Source organism: Phalangium opilio, unplaced genomic scaffold (assembly GCF_054372755.1).
Source record: "Phalangium opilio isolate 3A_F unplaced genomic scaffold, DU_Popi_V2 ptg000056l_1, whole genome shotgun sequence".
Taxonomy (NCBI): domain Eukaryota; kingdom Metazoa; phylum Arthropoda; class Arachnida; order Opiliones; family Phalangiidae; genus Phalangium; species Phalangium opilio.
Genome location: NW_028324175.1, coordinates 5393637 through 5418955, shown reverse-complemented (window position 1 = coordinate 5418955; position 25319 = coordinate 5393637). Strand labels below are relative to the sequence as shown.

The following is a 25319-nucleotide window of genomic DNA, read 5'->3' as shown; positions in this document are numbered from 1 at the left end:
TGAAGTGGAAAATCAAGTGATTTTTTATCGATTCTTCCACTAATTATAAGACCAGTCTGCATAGTGACACATACAGAAAATACAGTCTCCGAATGATTTTAAAATTCAAATTAGGTTCAGGTTTTAAGGATAATTTGAAATAAGGACTTCTGACCAATCGCGTAACGCCCTATCTTCTTGTTAACAAAATCCTCGTGGCACGCTCCATACCAAATGATATTTATCGCGAGATTTGAATTAAATTTGCGCGCGATGTGACAATCCTGGCGTGAGATGTACAGCGTGCAACTGGAATTTTGTTGATTAATAAAATTGTCTTGTTTTAAGTGTCCATTATGGAGCGAATTTAACGGTTCAAAGTGAGCCTAAGTTTAAATACACATAAAAATAAATATATTTAGGTGTATTTAAATTACACTATGCGATGACGCGATTGTTGAAGGTCTGATAGTAATCGTTTTCAGCGTCGAAGTTTTCATCTTTTTGAGCACATTCTGATTTAGTGATGAACCGATACCGATATGGTATCGGTACCGGTTCATCTAAACCAAGAAGCGATATCTAGTAGAGTACCACCAGAAGTTTATTTTCATACATGAACATTTGAGCTCCCCTTTTTTCCAAAACCCACATTTATACCCGTTTTGTGTAAAATCCAAATTTCTCATATCGTTTATTTTTAATTTCAAATTGCAATACATATATTAACTTGAAATTTTTGGCCTTTTCTGGGTTGAAAAAGCGTTCTTGTTTCGCCAAGGATTGTGTATAAATGCAATTTTTTTATAATACTTGTTTTTGTATAATATATTTATAATCTTTGAAACTGATGCATTCAACAAAACAATAGCGCAAACCTTAAATCCAAAATTTCATATTTAGGCTTCTTAAATTTTAGTTCACAATATATATATTTTTAAAGATTCTAGACACTGTTGTACTGCAATATTTCGCCGGTGAAATGGACACGATGTTACATCATGTATCTCCGATCAGTTACTTCGATTCATTCTCCATATTTTCAAGCATGCCCATTAAGAACGAGCGTTCACAAAAGAATCTCACCATCAAAGGGCACGATAACACAGTTTGGACGTTGAACGCTTTCTCCCTGATATTAGTGTCGCTAGTGACACTTCTAGCTACCTGTAAACAAATGAAATTATGGAAAAAGAATTGTTGGACTTTTTCAAAGTGCATCTGGATATACTTTGCTGATTTATTGCAAAATCGTAAGTAAATTAGACCGATTTAAATAAATAGTTAAACCATAGCAAGCCAAGGTGTTGAGGCATCGTGCCGAGGGCTGCGTGGTACTGGGGAAGTAAAACTACGGTATCGCTAACGATCCCCTCGGGGCACCAGGCGACACCCCGTTGTATCTAGCCTTCCACCCGGGTGGGGGACTACCGGGTGGTGACCTTTTACTTGCCCCCTTACTCGTGGGATTCTCATGGAAACCTCAAACAAAAACAACTCCAAAACTACCAAACCTACAGTGCAGGGGTCTGCTCAGGGCGGAACCCACACTGATACCACTGCGCTAGGGCCTGCATCCAGCGATACTCGTGCCGATTTATCGGTGCGTGTGACTGGTAAGGCTTCGAAACGTACCGTGCGACGTCGTCTTAAACGACAGATTGCTCGGGAAAAGGCCAAATCGGGGTCTGAAACGGTCTCCACCCCCGCTGGGGGTGCGGCGGCTCGTGACAACCCACTGAAGAGGCCTAGAGCGGAGAATTCGACTCCCTCACCCAGTATCTCGCAGGCGGCGTCGAAAAAGGCCAAGTCCTATAGAGACGCCGCCAGCTCAGAAAAGATGGCCATTGTTAAAAAAGGCTATCCGAAGGCGGTCAACACGGAGGAAGACGTGGGCCCAATCCAGAAGACGAGGGGTGCTGGGCGGGATACCCTCGGGGAGCCGTCTACCGCGCCTTGGGAATTTTAGCCTGACGGCCGGGCCCTAGTATACTCCTGTGAGGATACGTTCACCGGTCAATGGTTGAAGGATAATTTAGCCTACTCGGTGGTGGGGGATACGGTGCTCTCAGTAATGAGAGCTAGCGAAATCCCTAAGCCGTTTAAGGTAATGTTCCGCACCAGGGACCAGATCACCAAAGAGCCGCCGGTGCTGTTCCGGCGCCTAAAGGCTCTTAACGATGGCTTTGCAACCGAATATTGGAAATGTATCCGGACATACGTGGACAGGGCCGTGCGGTACTGGGTACTGTCCATTGATGGCTCCTCGCTGGACGCCATTAATAATGCTGGCTTCGTGGGCTTCACTGGAGTGGACAAGGGTTCCTTCAAACTCCTACAGCACACGGAAACCACCAAAACCACTGCAGCCGAGTCTACGGCAGGGGGTGGGTCTAGCGAGATGGGGGATCTCGCTGTGGAGCTCGCTGGTGTCGCTCTAGGCACAGAGGGGGAGGGGGTGGCTCATTCGGAAGCTTGTTCTTCCATGGATGAGTCCACCCTACTGGAAGAATCGGATGGGACCCTTCGGGATCCAGCCGATGTGCGTTCTAGTGGTCCTGATGAGGGGGAGGATCTTGGGACTGGGAGCTTGCCTGTCGGGGGGGGAGGTGCCACTAGCCCCCTCGGGACCGATGAGGTGTAGCTAGGTCCCTTCTGAACCCCTCTCTTAAGGACCATGGGGACGCTACGTGCAATTCAAATCAATCTGCACCATAGTAAGGCGGCCTCTGCGGTACTCTGCAGGAGGTTTGCTATAGAGGGTCTGGATCTGGCCCTCATACAAGAACCGTGGATTTGCCATGGCAAAATCCTCGGTTTGACGCGGCGGGGTCACTATTTTATGACCATACTGCTGCTAGACCTAGGGCGTGTATTCTGGTTCGGAGGGATCTTTGTTGTATCTCTCTACCACTGTACACGTCCCAGGACACGGTGGCCGTGAAGCTAGTCCTGGCCACTGGGCATGCCAAGTTGACTATCACGGCTGCCTCTGCATACTTTGCCCACGACGCGGACTCTCTCCCGACAATTGAGGTGATCAATTTGGTCAATCAATGTGAAAAGAGAGGGGACAAACTAATCATTGGCTGCGACGCCAATGCTCATCACATCACGTGGGGCAGTTCTGACTGCAACAGGAGAGGTGATGATTTACTAGAATATTTAGTTGGTTGTAAACTCTATATTCTTAATCAAAACAATGAACCTACTTTTGTTACTTCTAATAGAAGGGAGGTCATTGACCTCACGCTAGCCACGGAAAACCTCGTGTCTTCCGTGTCTAACTGGCATGTGTCTAATGAGCCGTCTCTGTTGGATCATAGGCACATCTGCTTTACTGTCGCGACTACCTCTGTCCCGGCGAGGACGGAGATACGCAATCCAAAACGGACTAATTGGGCTGGCTATAGGGAAGACCTAATCCTACGCTACGGAGGGGGTCACACTCCAAAACTTACTTCACCTAAGGATCTTGATAGGGCTGCTTAGAGGACTGCAAAGGCTTTGGGAAAACTCCAACTCCATAGAAAGCCAAGGGACTCCCTCATTTTTGGTCGGAGTTGGAGTTGGGTAAAATAAATAATTTGGCTTTGGGTGGCTTTGGGAATATTATCTCTGAAATGGAACGGAGTCGGAAGGGAGTGGAAATATTTCGAAAACTTATACGGGAGTCGGTCGGGACTGGATTATTGTTGGATTCAGGTGGCTTTGGCTGGCGTTGGCATTTATAGTATCCAAATGGAGTTGGTGGCATTGAGAGCCAGCCTTATTTTATTCAACCGGAGTTGGGTGGCATTAGTGATATTAGTCAGTTTTTCCTCTTTGAATTTCCCACGCGGTTGTTTTGGCGCAAGCGGGATGCATGAAGTTCAACCCCACACAGACGGCACATGACGGTCGCGGCTGGTACAGCCGTCCCTCCGCAAAAAAAAACAAATTCATTGCTGTGCGAGAGAAAACGAAACTAAAACTATTTGTTCTTTTTAAGTTAGAGAGTCATAAATTTTTCCGTCGCCTTAGATTAAATGTAAAAAGGAAAACTACAATTATAAACAATGTTCCAGTTTATAATAAAAATAATTTAAAAAATGCAGTGGGATAACGTTGGAAAACCTTCATAATATATCAGTTCATAATATACCACACGGCCGGCTGGGAAACGTTGGGGTAAATATAAATGAAAATTGGTTAGGTTAAATGCTTTTGTGTTTGGAGTAAGAAAGAAAGTTTGTTGAAGCTCTCATTGGCTTTGGCAGAGACGGGAAAACTTGTCGGATATCTCATTAGTTTGGTCAAGGATTAGAAAACTTGTCGCATATCTCATTTGCTTTGGCAGGGATTATTAGAAAACTTGTCGGATTTCTCATTGGCTTTGGCAGGGATTGGAAAAATTGTCAAATTTCACATTGGCTTCGGCAGGGATTGGAAATATTATTGAATTTATCAATTGGCTTTGGAAGGGATTGGAAAGATTTTTAAATCTGTCAATCGGCTTTGGCAGGGATTGGAATTCGTGTGAAACTTCACAATTGGCTTTGGCAGGGATTCAAAAATGAAATGAACTTTAGTGTGGCGTTAGGGAGAAGTTGAAAATATAACAATGGCGTTAGGGTGGCAGTGGCGTTTGTGAAAATTTTACCATTGGAGTTGGCAGGCTTTGGGAATGACTTTTTTCAGTTTGCAGCCCTCTAGCCCGGCTGCTGGTGATTTACAGTGCTCCATCATGGAGTCGTTCCACCGGAACTGCCCACTTGGCTCTTTAACAAAGCCAAGCGCACGGGTGACTGGGCTGGATACAGGCAGTCCCTTAACACCTACAACAGGGCCATTAGAGCTGCTAAGAAGGACTCCTGGCGGACCTTCTGTGAGCAAGTCTCCAATGTCCCTGCTACGGCTACGGTCATGAAGATTCTAGCGCACGACAGCACACATCGACTTAATGCTATTAAGCTGCGGGAGGTTGTGTACACTAAGTCTGGGGCTGAGACTCTCAAGCACATGCTGGAGGTCCATTTTCCTGACTCTACTTTCATCAATCCAACAAACCCTGACTCTCTCTACCCTGTCTAGCACAGGGCTAAGAGGGAAGACAGGCTTGCAGCCAGACAGGTTGTCACGATTCCCAAGCTTCGGTGGGCTGTCAACTGTTTTGAGCCCTACAAGTCTCCGGGACCCGATGGGGTCTTCCCTCTGCTTTTGCAGGAGGTCTTAGACCACATCGCTTCTGCGCTATGCAAGATCTACAGACTCTGCATTGCTCTCGGTCACATACCTCGTGACTGGAAACGCTCTAGGGTCATCTTTATTCCCAAGGCTTCCTATCTCGAGGCGCAGGCATTTAGGCCCATATGCCTGACCTCCTTCTTCCTCAAAATTCTGGAGAAGCTGGTGGACAGGTACATTAGAGACGAGGTACTTTCGGTAACTCCTCTCTCTTCTTCACAATTTGCTTACCAAAAAGGCAAATCCACTGAGACGGCCCTTCACGGCCTTACGAATTGCCTGGATAGGGCATTCGAGTTTCAGGAAATTTCACTGGCCGTCTTCCTCGATATTGAGGGGGCCTTTGACAAGGTCTCTAGCTCGGTTATTACTGAAGCTGTTAAGAGATTTGGCATCAGCGACACTCTTGGCCGCTGGATCAAGTCCATGCTTACCGACCGCGAGGTGTCGGCGTCCCTCCTTGGGGACTCTCTAGGGGTGACTACCAGCAGGGGCTGCCCTCAGGGTGGAGTGCTCTCCCCCCTGTTGTGGTGCCTGGTGGTGGACGAACTCTTGGGGAGGCTCGGGGGTGCTGGGGGCTGTAGCTGCTTCGGGTATGCGGACGATGTAGCGATAGTCTTTACCGGGAAGTTCCCGGATACTGTTACCGCGCTTATGAGATCTGCTCTCTCTAGCGTGGAGCAATGATGTCAGGCGGTTAACCTCACCGTTAATCCTGATAAAACTGTCCTTGTTCCGTTTACGAGGAAAAATACTAAGGATCTGTTCAATGATATCTCTTTCTTTGGCCAGGTTCTGACAAAGTCCTCCGAGGTGAAATACCTGGGGGTGACCTTTGATTGCAGACTCAGATGGAAGCCGCATCTTGATCGGTGTATTAAGAAGGCCAAGATGCTCTTCTGGAGGACCAGGAGCTCTGTCGGCAAGACTTGAGGCCTCAACCCCAAGGCTGTACACTGGCTCTATACTGGGATCATCAGACCCATACTATCTTACGGGGCACTTGTCTGGTGGACAAGGGTCCGGCTTAAGACGGTGCAGGCTGCCCTGCGCAAGCTTCAAAGGCTTGCCTGCATTGGTGTTACGGGGGCCATGAGATCGACCCCAACTGCTTCCCTGGAGGTGCTCCTTGACATGCTTCCTCTTCATCTCTTCATTGAGGAGGAGGCTGTCATGGGGGGCCTACAGGCACGTGAAACGGTGTCTGCATGACAGGTTGACTGTCATACAAAACCAGCTCTGGCATAACATGGAGGGCCAGAGAAAGACAAAACTGTTAGTCAATGGTCCCTGCAGGTCTCGTGCCAGAGACCTAATTTCGCTCAGCAGATGGGATATTAGGCTGGCCACTGGTCTTCTGACCAGGCACTGTCGGCTTAATAGGCACCTCCATCTGATGGGTTTTGCCGACGACCCTCTCTGCAGGTCGTGTCAGGAGAAGGAAGAAACATCCGCTCACGTACTTTGCGAGTGCGACTGCTTCGCCTCGCTTAGACTAGAATATTTTGATTCACACACTTTGGAACCCTCGCGGGTCTCCTCTATTACGGTGGAGCGAATTCTTCGCTACGCTGCTGCTACGGGCCTTTTCAAGGCCTGAATACGAGGATGCACAATATGCCTTTGGCATCGGTGCTAGGGCGCGTACCCTCCTCAACAATAATAATAATAATAATAATAATAATAATAATAATAATAATAATAATAGCAAGAAGGAATATACAATAAGAATAATTCGCTAGATTTTGCGCCGGTATCAGTTGACAAGTAAGCCCCACCCCTTTCATGTCCGTCATTGCTCTGCGTTTTCCTATTGGATCCCGTGGGGATAGGTCATACAGACGCGAATAATAATATAATAATAATAATCTAGGCTTTGTCTATGAAAGGATTTCCACACTAAACCTGTGGGTTGTTTACAGTTGGGTCCGTTTACAATGCATAGAGGGGTGGTGGCTAGCCCCTATGCCACAGCTAACCTACAGCGCCCTATACTAACTATTACCGTTAACCTCTGCAAGTTTTGATGGAAAGGAGAAACCGGGTTAGACCGCGGAGGAAAACTCCTTTTATCAAGCGGGGAGAGAACTTGCAAACTCTACGCGGAAGGATTAGTTCCCGGATTTTCACCCGGTGCCACAGTCCGGGATCGATCCCTGGATCCTCTTGCTGCGAGGCGAAAGCGCTAACCGCTTCGCCACCCCACTCCAGAATGACGTATTCCGACTAGAAAAAACATAACTAGAGCAAATTAAACAGAAAATGGTGGCTGCCCGCGGTGCTGAATAGGTACGCCAGTTGTTTTCAATTGCCATTAACTATCTAGTTAAAGGTTTTGAACGTAAATTGGTGGAGTTGAATATGTAACTCTACGTGAAAATTGTTCTACAATTATTTCTAAATCGAATCAAGTGTACTAATGATTTCGTGAGTTCCAAAAACCAAACCAAGGCTTAACGCAAAGGTAAAAGAGAGATAGTGAAAAACATAAAGTAAGATAAAATATTAAGCCCCCACCTCCGTTTACAATCCTCCCCCCCCCCCACCATTGAGGGGAAATGTCGACTTTCACGCGAGCACCGGACGCCTTTTTATGCCTTCAAATATAAATCACTTCCTGGTTTAACCAAGACGCGATATATAGTTTATTAGGAAGAAGGTATAAGATGCCTAAGTATTCGCGCGCCATAGTCCCAGTCCCTCTTCAAAAATACAAGGGGGGGGGACGTAAAAGGAGGCCGAAGTATTTCGCCTCTCCATAGTCGGAGAATACGTAATTTTCGTTTTTCGCGTCGCGCTAACGTCAGTTTTCTAGAACCAATGAGATGCTGGTTGTAATTTAGAGGCGGAGATTAACTCCGGACCTACGTTTGAACTGGAGATAAAGCTGGAAATGCGACGAATTTACACCTTCTCCCTAATAAACTAGATATCACTTCTTGGTTCAACTAAAGAAAAAATAGTTGAAACTTAGGAATTCTTGATGTTGCTAAAATTACGTTTAGGAAATAATTTGAGGGGCGAAGTTACAAAATGTGTAGCTACACAATTGCGCGTCTAGAATTTTCGTTTGAAATATCAGTAATTTGTTTTTCAGAAACCATATAATGATGTATATTTAATGCTTTTAGCTGTAGCATCATTGGAGGAACGTGGAGTGAAGAAATGGTTGCGCGCTATTTGGATTTTCGGAACTTTGGTGCTGGCGTATGCGTGGTCGGGAAATTTAACTGGCACACTAATGACTGGCAAGTCCCAAAAATTTGACACAATCGAAGATTTGATTGCAAATCCAAAAGTTTTGACTCTCATGTCCAAGAATTGTAAAATATACAATTTAATAACGGTATGTTCCATATATTATAAACTTATGTTAAAACCTATTTAGTTTCTTCTGGAGTATGTTAATCTCTCAGTTTGAAGTTTTTTATCGACTAGTGATCACAAAGCTGCTCGAAACCCATAAGATGTTCCAGAAACTTTTATAATAAGAATTAGATTAAAACATTCGTTCTTGATTAAAGCAATATGTGGTGCGTGCTTTTTTGATAGTCTTTTTATAGTCCCCCCCCCCCTATTTTCCCAATTATTTTGTGACCAATTTGGCCGCCCAAAACTGTAATATTTCCCAAGGCCATCTTTTTATTAAATGTCATTTAAAAAATCGGTCTGTGCAGGAACCAGTAATGCTTTAAAAATTACCGGTAATTTACCAAATGCCGCGAAAATTACCGAATTATATCTTATAAGGTTTCCCACAGTTCAGTTCAAACAGTTCAGTTTTCGGTTCAGTTCAGTTATTTTCGGTTTCAGTTTAGGGACTAAACTGATTTGATTGCTTCAGTTCAGTTTCAGTTTGCACATATCCAAACTGATCAGTTTTCAGTTCGGTTCGGTTTAATTCTTAAACTGAACTGATAAAAACTGAACTGAAGAGTTAGTTAAGTACTCTATCGCGAGAAACGATATCAATACGTTCCCGCAAACATAAGTAGAAAAATAGAAAACTGGCATCGTTTAGTATTGCAAGCTGTATGATATTTTGGGGGATGTGTCGCGTAAAGTTACCTTAGGGCTGTGCGAATACTCGAATTTTCGAATAGTATTCGTTTAATTCGAATCGATTATTCGATTCGACGAATCGAATTTGCCATTTGGAGAAAAACGAGTATTCGAATTAAGAAACGATTATTCGAAAAGAAATTCGAATAACCGATTTACATACGAATACAGCTCCCTAAACCGATTATTCGCTTCCAATGGGCTAAATTCGAATAGTAAACGAGAAATCGATTGGAAATGGGAGGGACTGTGGTCACATGACATATATGAAGCTGTTTTGTTTATGGAATTTCATTGCGATTGCGCAATTCGCGATATTTAGTTTTTTTTCTCACCAATTACTCAGTTTTAGGAAAAATTCCATTCTATGTGGAACTACAATATTTTTAGACTGCTACGTGTATTTAGGAAACGATTAATCGCTTTGAAACGAATATTCGCCTGGTAAAACCGATTAATCGAAAAAAAACGAGTACTCGAACCAGAATTTTTGAAAAACGAGTAATATTCGTTTGAACGAGTACTCGATTCGTATTCGATTCGGTTTGAAAAACCACTATTCGCACAGCCCTAAGTTACCTTATTAGAGTCGCGTATATTTCATCATTTATGTCGCGTATATTTAATTATGTATAGAAATAAGCTTTTAATTTAAGTCCCGTGATTAGCTGGGACCCTCTGCAGAGACACACAGGCTAAAAGAATACCAATAATTAGTAACTAAAAAGGGTATCATATCGTAGATATTGAATTTCTGATCCATGGTATTTTAATATTTCTAATGTTGTTAATTTCAATAAGAAATGCTACTCCATGAAGTAGCAGTTCTTATTTAAATTAACAACATTAGAAAAAGGGTATCATAATTAGTTAATTAGTCAAAGTTAAATTGTTAAATGTTAATAATTAGTAGTTTGTGAAATAAACATGACTCTTAAGGTATGACACTTAACGATTCCAAATATTTAGTAGTAGTAGAAAAAGTTAGTGGTTAATAGTTACAATCTGGGGTTTTCGGTTCAGTTCAGTTATAACTGAAAACTGAACTGATCAGTTCGGTTTCTTGGCTGAACCGAACTGATAATTTCAGTTCAGTTTCAGTTCTTGAAACTCCTAACTGAAAAGTTTCAGTTCAGTTTCAGTTTTAGTCCCAAACCGATTTGAACCGAACTGTGGGAAACCTTAATATCTTACCTTCATTTTAGAGTGGTAATTTTATCGGTAAATTAACTAAATTTTAATCGGTACTTTACCCGATAAATTACCATTTTTAAAAATTAAATTGCGGTAATTTCACATCTCTAAGGAATGCATACAGCCCCATATCCGTCATTAATTTCTATGAGGGATTTGTGGGCTGAGCTTGAACACTTCCCGTCACGATTAACTAACTGTCATTTCAATGGTCGATGCAACAGCTAGGCAGCGAGATGGATTATTCGCATCATAAATTTCGTCATACATAATGATGAGTCTAGCTATTCCCACAAAATCTCCCTTTTGATGACGTTCCTGACGGAGACGGCGAAAAATACGTTAATTCTTTTTACCTCTGTTGCTATGACCCGTCTCTTCTTTCATGCCCCCCCGGGAAGGGGGTCGTGTACTTTGATGCGCGCCCAATACACCCTGTTCTCTATTCCTGCTTCTAAAATTACATGAATCCCTGGTAACAGTAAATAAATCTAAGTCGACAAAAACACTTGTCTCGGGGCTAATTCGTGATACAGTTGCACGCGTTAATTTTTCAGCAAAACGAAATTGCGTATCCCGGTTTGAGGAAAAAAGGAGGGAGACTATTTCATTTCCTCAATGATCCAAATGTAACGGACCAATTGGCGAATGGCAAATCGGTTATCATTGATCAAACGCAAATGTTTTGGGATCCTGGTCGCGGACATTTGTTTAACCTGTGGTATCAATTGGATGAGAAGAAAAGACGGATTTATGTCGGAAAGAAAACTTACGAGCCCATATTCGCTCATATGTTTTTCAACAAAAGAATTCATCGAGAAATCCTTGAGAATGTCAACTATCTGTAAGTATTTTGGACGAAAATTAGAGATGACCGATACCCGGCTTAACCCGATACCGATCGGTGCCGGTGCAAACAGGAACCGATACCGATATTTACTCACTATGATCCAAAAACTTGATTCTTCGACCGATGCCGATATTTTTAGTAGGACAGTGCCATTTACAGATCAAGGAAATAATTTAATTTAAAGTGTAATTTCATGAATTATATTTCTAAGTACACTGTTTAGAGTTATTATTTCCAAAATAATTTTATTTTTTTATTAGATATACTAAATTCATGTACTTTTTATATAGATGAGAAATCATCACGATTGACATTCATAGAAATGAAATATTATCAGAAGGGAATAAGAGAGAAGGGACACACTTTATATCTCCATAATGCTTTACACTCGTAACAACAGTCTTACTAACCTCAAATCAACTACCCTTCACTGATTGGCTATCTAACTTCTGTCTTAGCAGTGACGTCACATAAGAAGGTGACGTCTCGGTTGACGAATAAAAAGTAGTTTTGTTTACAACTTTACATTGAAGGAGATAAAAATGGCCGAATTTCATGTTCATAAACGAAATCAAGCTGTGCAATTAATTTAGATACACGGAAATTGAAAACATACCAAAATCAGATATTTTGAAGGTAATAAATAGATGAAAACTTATTATTCTGAATTAATATTAAAAAATAAAAATGATTTTCAATAAAATACATACTTGAGGTTATTACACAAGACATAAACATCGACAGCCCTAAGCCTTTGGAGAATGAAAATCTAGCAGACAAATAGGCCGCCTGATACCGCGGAGAACTTAAAGAACTATTTTTGCAGTAAATTGGTTAAAAGCTGTGTACTTGCGCAAAGTTTTCGCGGTTTTCTTGAGGTTGGTCGGACTCTCGTTACCAAAGCAGGCTCTAATGTCTCCCTTCTCTCTTATTCCCTTCTGATATTATCAATACATTACTGAAAGACCTAAAAATGTCACGTAGCGCCATTTAAAGTATTTTAAACGAGTATCGGTTTAGTAGCATATTAAACGAGTATTGGTTTAGTATCATATTAAACCAACCGATCCGATACTATCGGGAAACCCTGAGTATTCGTGCCTAATTTTAAAGTCATTCGGAGACTGTATTTCCTGGATGTTTCACTATGCAGACTGGTCTTATAATAACTAGGAGAATCGATAAAAATCACTTGATTTTCCACTTCACCCTCCCTTCAAGGAATTTGAAATGTTCATTTTCGAGCGCTTGGAATTTTAAAATATTAGATTTTGCGCGCGTTTCGTTCCAGCTCGCAATGCCATCTCGCGGTAATATAGAGGGAAAATAAGAAGTGGCGTTTCTTAAAAGTCGCCCCCTTCGAAACTACCGCGCACAGGCCTTGATTAACGTAGGCAGCGGTATAACTCAGTTCCTGGATAATTCTCAAGGCTTTACGTTAAATTACAGTCGATGTGTTATTCTACAATTAATTTTGTTTATTTTTTTATTTACACAGTTGCCAACGAATATTTGAAACTAGTCTACTGTCTACCCACAGATTTTCTGCAAATTTTTACGCTCAAAAATACCTAGTGGAGTCTGGCGCTTTGATATTGGGAGAGCCAATGAACTTGATCTTTCTCACTTCCGTTTTCCGAGTCTGGATTGTAGGAAACATTATGGCAGCATTCATTTTCGTCTTTGAAGTGATTCTGTCGTTAATGATACTTACTTACGGGGGATCATAAATTATTTTTCCGTATCAAATTTCAATAGAAATTCTATACATAATTGGCACATCAATTTTAAACATACTTTGAAATTACTATTTTTATAAGATCAACTCAGATTCATATGGATCTCATGATATTTACCTCATTTCACCTCAACAGATTTTAAATAGCTTTTTAATAGAATTGTAATGAAATACAGCAAAATGGTAAAAAATTATACAGTTTAAGATTTTTATGAGTTAGAAGAAGCAGTGGTTGGCTATTTGGACGTTTCAAGGGCACGTATAAATTCGTCACCAATAAGGTCATAACACTCATTTCTACAAAAATTCCACTAGAATTTAGTATTATCCATGAGTTATCTGCAAAATTTAAACTGTTAAACATTTATCAACTAGTTATTTCAACATCCCGCTAAGTAAACCCAGGGATAGATGTAATTTTAGAAGCAGGAATGGAGAATGGTTAGTATTTACTACAGTCCGACTCATAGCCCGGTATGGAGCACCTCCCTTCAACACGTAAAGAAAATTTTAAATTATCTTTCTGGCTCACTTAAACTACGTTTTGATGACGTTGCTGACGGGGACGGCGAAAAATAAGCAATTCCTTTTTACCTCTGTCGCTATGACCCCGCCTAACCTTTCATACCCCCCCCCCGTCCCGTGGAAAGGGTTCCGGGACTTTGGCGCGCGCCAACATTACACTGTTCTCCATTACTGCTTCTAAAATTACATCTAACCCTGGTAAAACTAATTTATTCATACCCACGAAAAGTGTTTTACAAATTTCCTCATGAGAATAAAAACAACAATCAGAACGGAAAGAACATTCTGCTCTAAAATTGCTTGATTCTGCTGCTAAAAATTCAACTAAAAACAGTTTTCTTTTTAAATCCAACAATTTACTGTTACATGTCTATTTACCCTGATTAAAATATAAATTTACCTTGTGAAGCATTATTTACAATAATATAGAAAGAAATTGTACGGATATTGATAAGCCTTCAAATCGTTTGAAAATATAACTTTTCACTAGGGTACTCCTTATTATCGGAGAGAACTTAGCAATGAACCCTTTCGTTAAGTGCACTATATTGAGGCTATTTTCCACTTTGCGAAAACCGCCCAAAGTGCTGGAGTTCGAGTTCCGTCGAATGGAACCTCCCAATTTTGGTTCCAGTCGGATTGTAATAGGTGAATTTATAAAGAATTTGGTCTTTTTGAACTTGTTGAAAAATAAGAAATCGTCATCACAGTTGCGCGCGATTTTGCACGTGACGTGAGTCTGGTGATTTATTGTTAAGCCATGGATATGGAATGAGCGTAAGGAAATTTTTTTCACACTATCTTAAAGCATGAAAACAAATCCTAACGCGCATTCTTCGCGAGCGTCATTTCTCCAGACTAGAAACGTCACTCGTAACGATTTGTTAGATTTTTCAATTAGCTCCTCCTAGTTTATATATTTACCTATTCGGTCCATTGGGAGGGAATCTCCAAACCGTGGACCGTCTTCTTTCATCTTGAATAAAAACAGAAAATGGTTTCGAGATAAAGGGAGCGCAGATTTTCACATATGAAATCTTATAGAATCTATTCTTGTGGAGATACAAAATGAGCTTTTAGCATTATAATTATTTAGGGCGGAACAGAAAGGAAGAACACTTATTTCAAGTAAAATGTCGCTTTACTACTCCTAAAATGAGATCCCTCATTCAGATTTGTGGCTTTAAAAGCAGTATCGTGTTTCTGACAATCATTAATGGTGCTCTTATGTGTGTGTTGTTTTGTGAGTTTTAAACTTCAATTTCAACTCGAGCAGTGGCGTCGCTAGGCCTTTTTTGGGGGGGGCTATAGAAGATAATAGGTATAACTTTATTTTAAACGATTTAACCATTATTAATGTTAATTATTGAAGTTTAAAAAAATTAAAAATAATTATATTTATTTAAATATTAAAGATACACCTCTCGTGCAAAGAGAGAGATTATCATTGCCTCCTATATCTACCAAGGCAAGTTTGAGAAGATAATAGGTATAACTTTATTTTAAACGATTTAACCATTATTAATGTTAATTATTGAAGATTAAAATAATTAAAAATAATTATATTTATTTAAATATTAAAGATAAACCTCTCGTGCAAAGAGAGAGATTATCATTGCCTCCTATATCTATCAACGCCCGTGCATTGTGATATATTTCATCCATTGCCTCCTATATCTATCAAGGCCCGTGCATTGTGATATATTTCATTCATTGCCTCCTATATCTATCAAGGCCCGTGCATTGCGATATATTTTTCAAAACAACAACAAAAATGGGAAACCCCAACTCAGAAACATAATAACGTTTTCATTGGATACTTAAGTTTATATAATCTTCTTGACACGGAGAGGTAATATTTTGGTTTTCCCAACTTGTTTTTTGTTTAGGGTCTTTGAATTTTTTTCTTTTTGTTTATGTGCAAATCAAATAGATTATTTAGGGTGGAACAGAAAGGAAGAACACTTATTTCAAGTAAAATGTCGCTTTACTACTCCTAAAATGAGATCCCTCATTCAGATTTGTGGCTTTAAAAGCAGTATCTAAGTGGCTACTATTAAGTCCAAGCCATTGGGCCATCTTGTTTATATTAAGTTCTTATAATAACTTTAAAATAGTTTGCCCAGATTTAGCCCCCCCAAATTTCAAACCCTAGCGACGCTACTGATTTACTCGAGTCATAATCGTCCTTAATTTAATCGTCCTTTTAATAGACCCCAACTTTTCACGATCATTTTAAAAGCCTTCAATATCAGAATTAGGGCCAAAAAACTGCGTAGATTTTTTGGGTGACACGCGTTTTGAGGCCAACTGGACGGGCTTCTACAGCGGGTTCAGCGGGAAAAGCGTGATCGGGTCGGCTGTGGTACGAATCAACTTGGTACTCACATTATTTTGGTTTTTTCCCATGTGTCACCCCAAACGTAGACACAAGAACTGCGCAAGTTTCGGGATACTTAACTATAATTTCAGCTAGTGGGTCCTAGTTGTATCAAGATGAAATTAAACCTAGTATTGCCTCCTAGTTCGAGATTTAGGCCTACCTTCAGGTCACTTTCGTAGTTTAAGTTCTCAATAATGGGAACGATTAGTTCTTCATCGTAACGATAGTTGAGCCCCGTTTTTGCATTTTTAATTCCCTAATTATGAGCGAGCGAAATTGTTTGGCAATTAAACAAATGTTAAAGTTATTCGGGGTTTGTTTAGGGTCACCTTAATCATTTCCTGATGAGTTATCTTAAACTCATTTCCTTCAAAGAGTAACGTGGCCATAACGGCTGCCTTTGAGTGCGTGTGAATCGCGGCACCGGCTCCTTTAGATTACGTAATAAAACACCGAGCTATAGGTGCGCGGTGCGCCAACTGTGGAACGGCTCAGGTTGGGCGGGACGCCAAAAAGGGGGATTAATAGTCGGACTCAATTGTAGTTGGTTCGTCTGTAGCCCTTTTAGCCAATGCGTCCGAGCATTCCTCCCCCATTTGGTCGCGTCCCCCCCCCCGGACCTAAGCCGTTCCACAGTTAACGCGCCTATTTCTCCTCCTCCCCCCCTTCATCCTTGTTTAGACAACTTGAAGCAAATATAAGCGATATTACCCCCACCCCCGGGTTTTTAACACGGACCACCATTACTTCATTTTTCTCGCGGGATGGGGGACTAATGTAATGGCACCTTCCTGAGTTTGACTGCATTACGTTCTATGTATATTTAACACGGACCGCTATTTCTACAATATAAAGCGCAACGCAAATTTTAAAAATTCTAGGCCTACCTCTGATAATGTAAGCATTCATAAACAATGGCGTACAGTCACTCTTCTTAAGTTTTTTAGAAGGGGAGGGTCCAGCGATATCGTCTCCATTTATGTTTTGAACAAAGAGATCGTCAGCTTGAATTCGTTCTTTCTGGATTCCAGATGGCGCCAGGTATATTTCGTCACCAAGTTTAATACTAACCGCGCCACCTGTCCCCGTTAGCCAACCAAGATTATAGAAACTTCTACAGAGTTCCGGTATCAGTCTACGAGGATGCGTCTGACATTATTGGAATAAATTGAAAATGGATCTAAATTAGGCGTAAAATTTGGGACTACCACACGCCATATTGGTGTGGCTCGAGGCTTCGTAGGTGGCTTCTCCTCTTTAACCCAAAATTAATAGAGTAGTCTCGGTACTACGTACGCAAACGTCATACCCTTCTCTCTCTTAGCTCAATGCCATTGCCATCCCCCTACTGGACACCCCCTTTCTAACGACCCTAGTCAATAAAGTAATGGCAGTACTACGTATGCAAACGTCATACCCTTCCAACTCTTAGCTCCGTGTCATCCCCCCTACTATGAGCGTACAGTATCCCCTCTTACAAGAGCGCGCCCAGAGGGAGGGAGGGATATACAGTCTACACCCCTGTCTAGCGCCACAGAATGTAAGGTTTACCTAAGTTTCACTTTGGTTATTTAAACTACGAGAAACACTCTCCTACATGGTTTTAATTTGATATTTAACTATATAATTAAATTAAATGGCATATTTACCTCGTTCAGCTCTCCGTCCATGACTGTTGTATTCGAAACAACGTTTTACTTTACCGAGAAACTGAACAAAACACGTTGCGACTTTCCAAATAAAAGAAAAACTGAGAAAAGAAAGGCAGAAGTTTTAGCAGACGATTTCACCAGAGTCAAGTTAAAACGAGTATCCAAGAAGAGAGTGTCTATTCTCACCCCCGGGTGGAAATAGCCTACGCATAGAGAAATATTATAGAATTCTAATGTCTATGAGCCTACGCGCTATTCTCAACCCCCCGGGTGAAAATAGCTTATACGCTATTCTCACCCCCCTCCCGGGTGAAAATAGTCTGACTAATTAATTATAGTGGTCTATGACCATTGACCAGGGCACGTCGTCTGCTAAGCTAAAAAAGTGAATAATTAAAATATTTCAGATAATGCCTGGACTACTTTACTAATTTGTAGTTGAAAACGCCGAGTTCCTAATATTCAAGAATTAAAAATCCTCAGCAGTCCTGTGGACCCCTTTCGATTTAATTTTCAAACTGATCATTTGCCCTGCACCACGGCCTTATTTCCCATGCTGGTTATTTCCATCCCTGCATTTATGAAGTTAGAAAATTTGTTGACCAATAAGATTTGCGAAAGCCACGCGCATTCGGAGGCGGTTGAATATAAAAACGCCTAACCGGTCGTGATTCAGTTTAGTTATCGATTTGACTTTTGAAGTATACTACAAAAATATTTTTGCCGAATATTTAACTAATAAAGTTTAATTATGGCGTCATCAAATCGAAGATCTGTTTTGGGTTCTCCGCATGAACTTAATAGCGAGGAGAAGGACGACAGCAATATTGTCTTGGTAATAGAAAGGTAAATGAGCCCGTTTTTGTTATTATTAACCGAATAAAATACCCCTTCATTAAAAATTACTAAATTTGATAGGTTTTAATCCAAAATACTGCTGCCTTTACCAAATGATTGCTTGTTTATTGCCACCTGCTATACAATATTGCTATTTTAGTTTCTTTCTACAACCCTCGACCCTCGTTTTAGCCAGTAGCGTAAATCGTTCTTATTTATCATATTTAACGTAACCCCTTTGACCATTGTCGGATATGCGAGGTGGAAATTTATTATAACAGCTATAGTTTTAGCTTGTAAAGCTAGGTGTTTCTTTAATTTGGGAATGGGTTTGTGATCACTTGAATGTGCATGCAGTGAAATCATTTCTAAGAGAGTCAGCAACGTAATTCCCGTAATTCTAACTGATAGTACTTAATAATGGACGTTAGTTATTGAGTTAATTATGTTTAAGACAATAGGGACTTGGCAATTCGGACTTAACTCCGCCCCCAGCGCCATTATGGTATGTTTTTTTAACAGAATGAAAGCTACATAAGCCCCTCCTCCTGGTATGTTTTTTTAACAGAATGAAAGCTACATAAGCCCCTCCTCCTGGTATGTTTTTTTAACAGAATGAAAGCTACATAAGCCCCTCCTCCTGGTATGTTTTTTTAACAGAATGAAAGCTACATAAGCCCCTCCTCCTGGTATGTTTTTTAGCACTAGTGGAAGGTAGCGTGACGTTGCATGACGTAGTACTGCCAAGTCCCTATTGTTTAGTCTCTGATGATTGATCTCGCAAACATTTCTGAAGTATCCCGTTTTCTTTTTCGTAGTTTCAATCTGGTCGAAAAGGTCGCCGTAATGCTAGCCAAATCCCAAAAAACATTAAGCGACACATGGACCAAGATTGGCCTATCCGAAAAAGACCAATTGGACAGACTTCAAAACCTCTACAATTATCACGAGGACCTGCAACAACAAATGGTGAAAGAGGAGGAAGATCTGTACCATCGAATAGAAACCATCGTTAACGACTTAAAAACAGAGTACGTCGATCTCTGCCAACAACTAAAAGTGGACCAGGAGCTCGATGTTAATGGCATGGGACACATGGGACTCCTACAACAGGAGTTCCATCTGAAAGGAAGAGTCGAAACTCTTATCAAGAGCAAGGACGAACGCTTGGAGCGGCTTGCCACTTTGCTGGAGGAGGAACGAGAACTCTGCCAGTTACTCAGCATGCCTCCAATTGACAATGGAACAGCCAGGACTGGGGACGAGGACGTTGATGAAGCCAATGTTCCATCCGAAGAACAGCTGAATGAAATAAAGCAACATATCCTGATGTTGCAAGACGAAAAGGTAAAAACATTTTTATGAACTCCGTTGATTAGTTCCATACTTTCTACAAGAATGTCTGAAGCAGCACGCCATCTAGTATTTAATTATACATTAACATTTTTATAATATACTAGCTGTTACCCGCGGCGTCGCTCGCGTATAATAAGAACTTCCATCAAAATGATACTAAGAATGGGCAGATTTTACTGATTCGACTAATACTTTTGTAGCACCCTAGGAGCGAAGGCACTCGGCGTTGCCCGTCAGCCCGTCGGAACATTTTTTATTACTTTTCACGTGGACATTATTCCATAAATAAGGGTTTTTAAATTTCTGGCCGCCATTTTAAAAGATGGCAACAAATCGAGCCCAAAAGAGCATTCAGCCCGTCTATAGGTTAAAGGAAAGCAGTGAACTAAATATTTGCGAAATCGGTTGAAACGCGCGGACTTTGTTGCATAGAGAAGATTTTTTACATTTCTGGGCACCATTTTTTAAGATGGCGGCGGATTGGGGGGAAACCTTTCTTAGTACTCGCCTACTACTTATGAGTAACGTTCCTGCAAATTTCCAGCCTTCTAGGGCAAGCGGTTTGGAATGGGCGTTGATTATCAGTCAGTCAGTCAGTCAGGACTTTTATTTATATATAGATGTAGATTTAATCAGTTGTTTATTAAAACTGTAGTCATCTCGATTAGTAATTCTAGTTAAATCAATTATAGTACTCTTATTGATACTCGATTCATATGAGTACTCACCCATGATAATTAAAAAAAATAATAACTTGTCGTAAGGTTCCAAATATCTGCTATTTGTCCTCATGCATGCACCCTAATAAATTTAACAATAACATCTTGTCTTATTTTTCGTTAGAGGCCAAAGGAAAGTCTTCCCAGTCCAGTGTTTTAGGTGTATAGAGTGCTGTCAGTTGTGACGTCAGATCCAAGGTTAAACGTCACGAGTCTGCCTTTAGCAATGGGCGGCCATGACAGTTACTGTTTTTTCTTTATGGGAAAACAGCATGGGTGACGTCACACCGGCGCTTCTGACAGCACTCTATAGAACTATCTCAGAAGGCTTAGTGTGACATGACGTCACCCATGCTATTTGCCCATAAAACCACAGAAGTACCAAACAAGGCCGCCCACTGCCAAAGCTAAACCCGTGATGTTTTACCTAGGCACTAACGTCACAACTGAGATAGCTCTATTGAGTTAAGTTAGTCTAAGCATGTCGCGTCTGTGGTTTAGTTTAAACAATTGTAACTAGATGGCTCCCATAGTCGAGGAGAGGAAATGACTGCTTGTCAAGCTTAGCAATGGCTAGTTTTAGCTCCGCCCTCGACATTAACGAGTTCTGATTTATATTGGGAGATATTTTAATATTCCTAATACGAAAAGTAATAATTAGTAAAATTAGTCTTCATTTTCTCGTTTTAAAGCAAAGCGCGGGTCACGTGGTGCCCCAAGAAGTTGACTTTCCTTACGAACTCCAGTTTAGGCTTGGCGAAGGCAGGAAGCATTTGTGGGCGGGTTTATAAATCCCGCTCACTAGCCTTCGCCTAGCTAAACCCGAAGCTCGGAAGAAAAGTCATCTTGGGCTTTGCTTTAAGCCCAACCAATTGATGTTCTTCATTACTATTGGTCGAAATTACATGAAAGTTATGTTAATTAATAATTTGATAATATTCTGACCATAGGAAAGACGGATGGCAAAATTCGACCAAACTCGTACTGAAATCGTAAGGCTCGTTGAAGACCTGGAGCTTACTCCCGAAACCAGCTTTCATAAAGCCATCATCTCGCTCGATGACAACATCCCGAATATATTGTCGGAAAAATGCATGACTGATGCTAAAAATTGGTTGCTCGAAGTAAGATATCCTATATTTTGAACCTGTCCCATATTATCCTATATTTTTGACTTCGTCGAAGTTTTCGTATAGTTAAGCATCAAATTTTTCAAAATTTAGCTCTTTTTATTGAGATCACTTTTGACTAAGTTCCCCTGAATTTAAGTAAAATGCAATTTGTTTTTTTTTTTAGATTTATCTGCATAATTTAAACCAAATATTATAATACACGAATATTTTTAATCCTATATTTTCATATAAAAACTTTTTCTCCTATAAAATCCTATAATCACTGGAAAAAATTCCTTTGCAGTCCATCTAGTTCCTATTTAGTCTCTACTAAGCCTTTGACAGCGCCTGACCAGGCGTCGCTTTACCTCGAATCTATGACCTACCTTGCTCACTTCGTGACAGGCTCCACTTTGTAAACAGTGACAAACTTACGGAACATATCTTATTCTTATAGACTTACAATATTATTTACTCTTAGTTGCTAACCCTTTTGCTTAAAAATACTTCTTAATTTATTCGTAACTTGAGTAACTTTGATTTCTGCAAATTTTAGCTTCAAAAACTTAAAAGCGCCAATGATGCCGTCTTAAAAGCCTTGCACGGACAACTAGGACAATTATGGGATGGATTAGAAATCAGCGTGTTGGACCGGGAGGAGTTTTGGTTAACTTGCATTAATCACGGCCAACCCACGATTGAAATGGTTCAACGAGTAATTGTTAAATACCAAGAAATTAGAAAACAAAATGTGGGGAAATTCATTGATCGTCTAAGAGTCGAACTCGTTGCATTATGGGATAAGTGTTTTATCGGCACTGAAGAAAGGGAAAATTTTGTTTCCTTCAAAGAAGGTAAAAACTGACAAATAATTTGCTTTTGACAAATATAGAGGTGTGCGAATACCACTTTTTGGGTATCACAGACCAGTTACCAAATAGTAAAATAGGCAAAAATTTTCCTTATCAAATACCGAATCGAATAGTTAGGCCTTGGTAAATTTTTACTAATCGGTGAATCGCGAATAGTTAAGCCTAGTATTCGCGTTTAGTTAACCATACTATTCTCGAATACCGAATTGAATACCAAAAATTTACCTTATCAATTACAGAATTTAATAGTTTTTTCCAAATCGAATACCGAATAGTTAGGCCTTTGTAAAATTTTACTACTCGATTAATTGCGTATAGTTAAACCATAATATTCACGAATAGTTATTATTAGGTGACCAATTAAGAGTAATTTAAAATACGTTTCTTCATTGGTCGCCGAATATTTCTTAAAATTTTCCTAGGCACTTGCTGGTAGTTTTTGATGGGAGTTAAATAAAATTGGGACGATATCTTTTGATGTAAGGTGGGTCTATGTAGCGAGAGTTGCAGTGTCAGGGCGGCAAGGCTAAATATTTATGGTAGTCAAACTTTAACCGAATAGTTAGTTCGATATTCGTATCGAACAGTGGAAATGAGCTTATCGAACACCGGATTGAATTACTCTACTGAAACGGTTAACCGCACGCCTCTATTTTAAAGGGATTCTTCTTCAAATTTTAAGACCCATTTTAGTAATGAAAAATATTAAGACGATATCTCTGAATAATTAAGAAATCTGTGCTTATTATGATTTTAATTTCATTTGGAGATATTCTCCTAAATTGTGAAAATTGATCTTATAGTATAGTATCAAACCTAAGACCATTAAACGCAGATGGAATGGAGATAAGGGGCGTTGTTCTTTTAGGGCTGCGGCTCTCTAGCGCCACACCGCGACCAATATTGAAACTTCTTCGACTCAAAGCATAGCAAAGGCTTGTGAGTCGAATTAAGTTCGGGCCTTTCCCGCAAGGGGCGATGCCATTAGAAGAACGGGGGTTTTAGGTTATAATTTTTCCAGTCCATCTATGTTTAATGGTCTTAGATCGAATTAAGTACGATGGAATATACTTAAAACAATTTCTTTTATTTTCAGAAACTTTCTCCGAAGATCTGTTAGAGCTCCATGAACGCGAAGTTTCAAAATGGACTCAAATGTATGAAGATAATAAAGGCATTTATGAAAAGATTGTTGAAAGAAATTCTCTGTGGGAGCAAAAGAAAACCTGCGAGGTAATATCCATTTTATAACTTCACTTTGGTTGGCGGCTATTGCGATTTTAATTTTCATAACTATATCATTATAGATTAAGGGAACTGATCCAAGCCGTTTTCAAAACCGTGGCGGAAATCTATTGCAGGAAGAGAAAGCTCGAAAGCGTCTGGAGCATGAAATTCCAAAGGTAGATTTATACCTTATTAAGTTCCCTTTCAGTTTGTCTAACACTTTAAAGGAAAGCGCTTCTCCATGATCACCCCTAGCATTCTGGCTAATCTTCTGGACACGAATTTTACCTTGCCAAAGGCAGGAACCAATCAGACCTAATGCACTAGTTCCCATTGGTTCCTGCCTTTGACTTAACTAGCCTTTAGCAATCTTAGCCACTGTGTAGTAGAAAGACAATCTTTTAGGGACACCAACAGAGCCGCGCTTTCCTTCAAGGGAAAATTTCAGGTAACGGTACATTATACTTTCAAAGAACGGCATTTTAAAAAAAAAAAATGTTAAAAATAAAATTAGCGATCTCTTATTACAATATGATAACTAGCATTTAATTAGTCTTAAAAATTATCAAGGACTACTGCGCCATCCGCCTTTGGTTTAGTAGCGTCTGGTAAATCGAACCACTCACCCCTAGGGCATTGGTAGAATTCTCACAGGCTGAGAGAGATAAGGGGTAAAAGCTTCGATTTAGCAGACGCCACTAAACCAAAGGCAGATGGCGCAGTAGTCCTTGATTATTTTTAAGACTAATTTAATACAAATTACTTTGCAATAAGAGATCATTTATTCATTTTTTTAATATTTAATTCCTTTCATATTTAGAAAAATGCCATTCTTTTAAGGTATAAAGTAACGTTACCTGAAGTTTTCCTTTTAAGGCTCTATTTATTTCCACTCTACACTTGGCCCTAATTACTGTTAATTGTTCCAAAAATTCGTAACTATGTTAAATACTAGTCACTCGCAATCAATCTAATGTGAAATATGTTTCTAGTTGGATTTAAAAATCGAATTCATGATTGCTGAATGGGAAAAAAGTCAAGATAATGCGGAAACCCTTCGGATCAATGGCAAAAAATATCAAGATTACATCGCGGCTGAAAGTCAAAATTTGAAAAACGAATTGGAAAATATCAAGAGAATGCGGGTAAATAGAAGCCGTAATCCAAAAAAGCGCTGAAAAAGAATTAAAAAATATAAACCCCACATATTACACTTAAGCCTCAAATAAGTATTTTTTACTAAATAGAAAATAACATTAATAAAAAAAAATACTTATTGGGGCTTTTAAGTGTACGTTTTTATTTATTTGTTTATTTATTTATTTATTTATTTGTTCATTTATTTATTTATATATTCATTTTATTTTTAAATTATTTTAATAGTTACTAAATAATTATTTAACAAGTGATATTTTTAGTTTAAAGATACTTTTATTTCTGGCAATGTTTACTTTATTATAAAATAAAATTCGTAACATAAGTTTATAAGATATTTTCCATAAGTATGACACCACCTAAACTTTGTAATGCTACTGAGAGAGACTTACAGCTCGAGCTAGTTAATGACCGACAAGCGAGAATTGATTA

The 25319-nt window shown here is 40.0% G+C and overlaps 2 protein-coding genes, 1 long non-coding RNA gene and 1 pseudogene across 4 annotated transcripts in view; 2 read left to right on the top strand and 2 right to left on the bottom strand.

The window, feature by feature from the left end:
• The first annotated feature begins 915 nt into the window (after positions 1–915).
• On the top strand, positions 916–8900 carry LOC149668168 (uncharacterized). The gene is made up of 4 exons (XM_089841244.1): positions 916–1232; positions 8337–8551; positions 8730–8738; positions 8883–8900. Exons 1-4 carry the CDS (start codon positions 962–964, stop codon positions 8898–8900), a joined length of 513 nt encoding a protein of 170 aa, XP_089697370.1. The 5' UTR covers positions 916–961.
• Positions 8901–13035: 4135 nt separating this feature from the next.
• LOC149668167 (uncharacterized) lies at positions 13036–14880 on the bottom strand. Its single transcript, XR_016367973.1, has 3 exons — positions 14499–14880; positions 13794–14189; positions 13036–13388 (listed from the first exon to the last, which is right to left on the bottom strand). It is a non-coding gene; the product is annotated as an uncharacterized LOC149668167 (long non-coding RNA).
• A 596-nt stretch (positions 14881–15476) lies between these two features.
• LOC149668166 (methylthioribulose-1-phosphate dehydratase-like) lies at positions 15477–17627 on the bottom strand (annotated as a pseudogene). Its single transcript, XR_016367972.1, has 5 exons — positions 17607–17627; positions 16845–17106; positions 16287–16387; positions 16118–16213; positions 15477–16056 (listed from the first exon to the last, which is right to left on the bottom strand). The product of XR_016367972.1 is annotated as a methylthioribulose-1-phosphate dehydratase-like (transcript).
• Positions 17628–18283: 656 nt separating this feature from the next.
• LOC149668161 (protein regulator of cytokinesis 1-like) overlaps positions 18284–25319 on the top strand; it is a 50897-nt gene continuing 43861 nt past the window's right edge. Inside the window, exons 1-7 of the mRNA XM_089841243.1 lie at positions 18284–18455; positions 19265–19793; positions 21472–21645; positions 22190–22487; positions 23602–23738; positions 23813–23908; positions 24725–24877. Coding sequence (XP_089697369.1) covers positions 18361–18455; positions 19265–19793; positions 21472–21645; positions 22190–22487; positions 23602–23738; positions 23813–23908; positions 24725–24877 — 1482 coding nt within the window. The 5' untranslated portion in view covers positions 18284–18360. The remainder of the gene's footprint in view (positions 18456–19264; positions 19794–21471; positions 21646–22189; positions 22488–23601; positions 23739–23812; positions 23909–24724; positions 24878–25319) is intronic.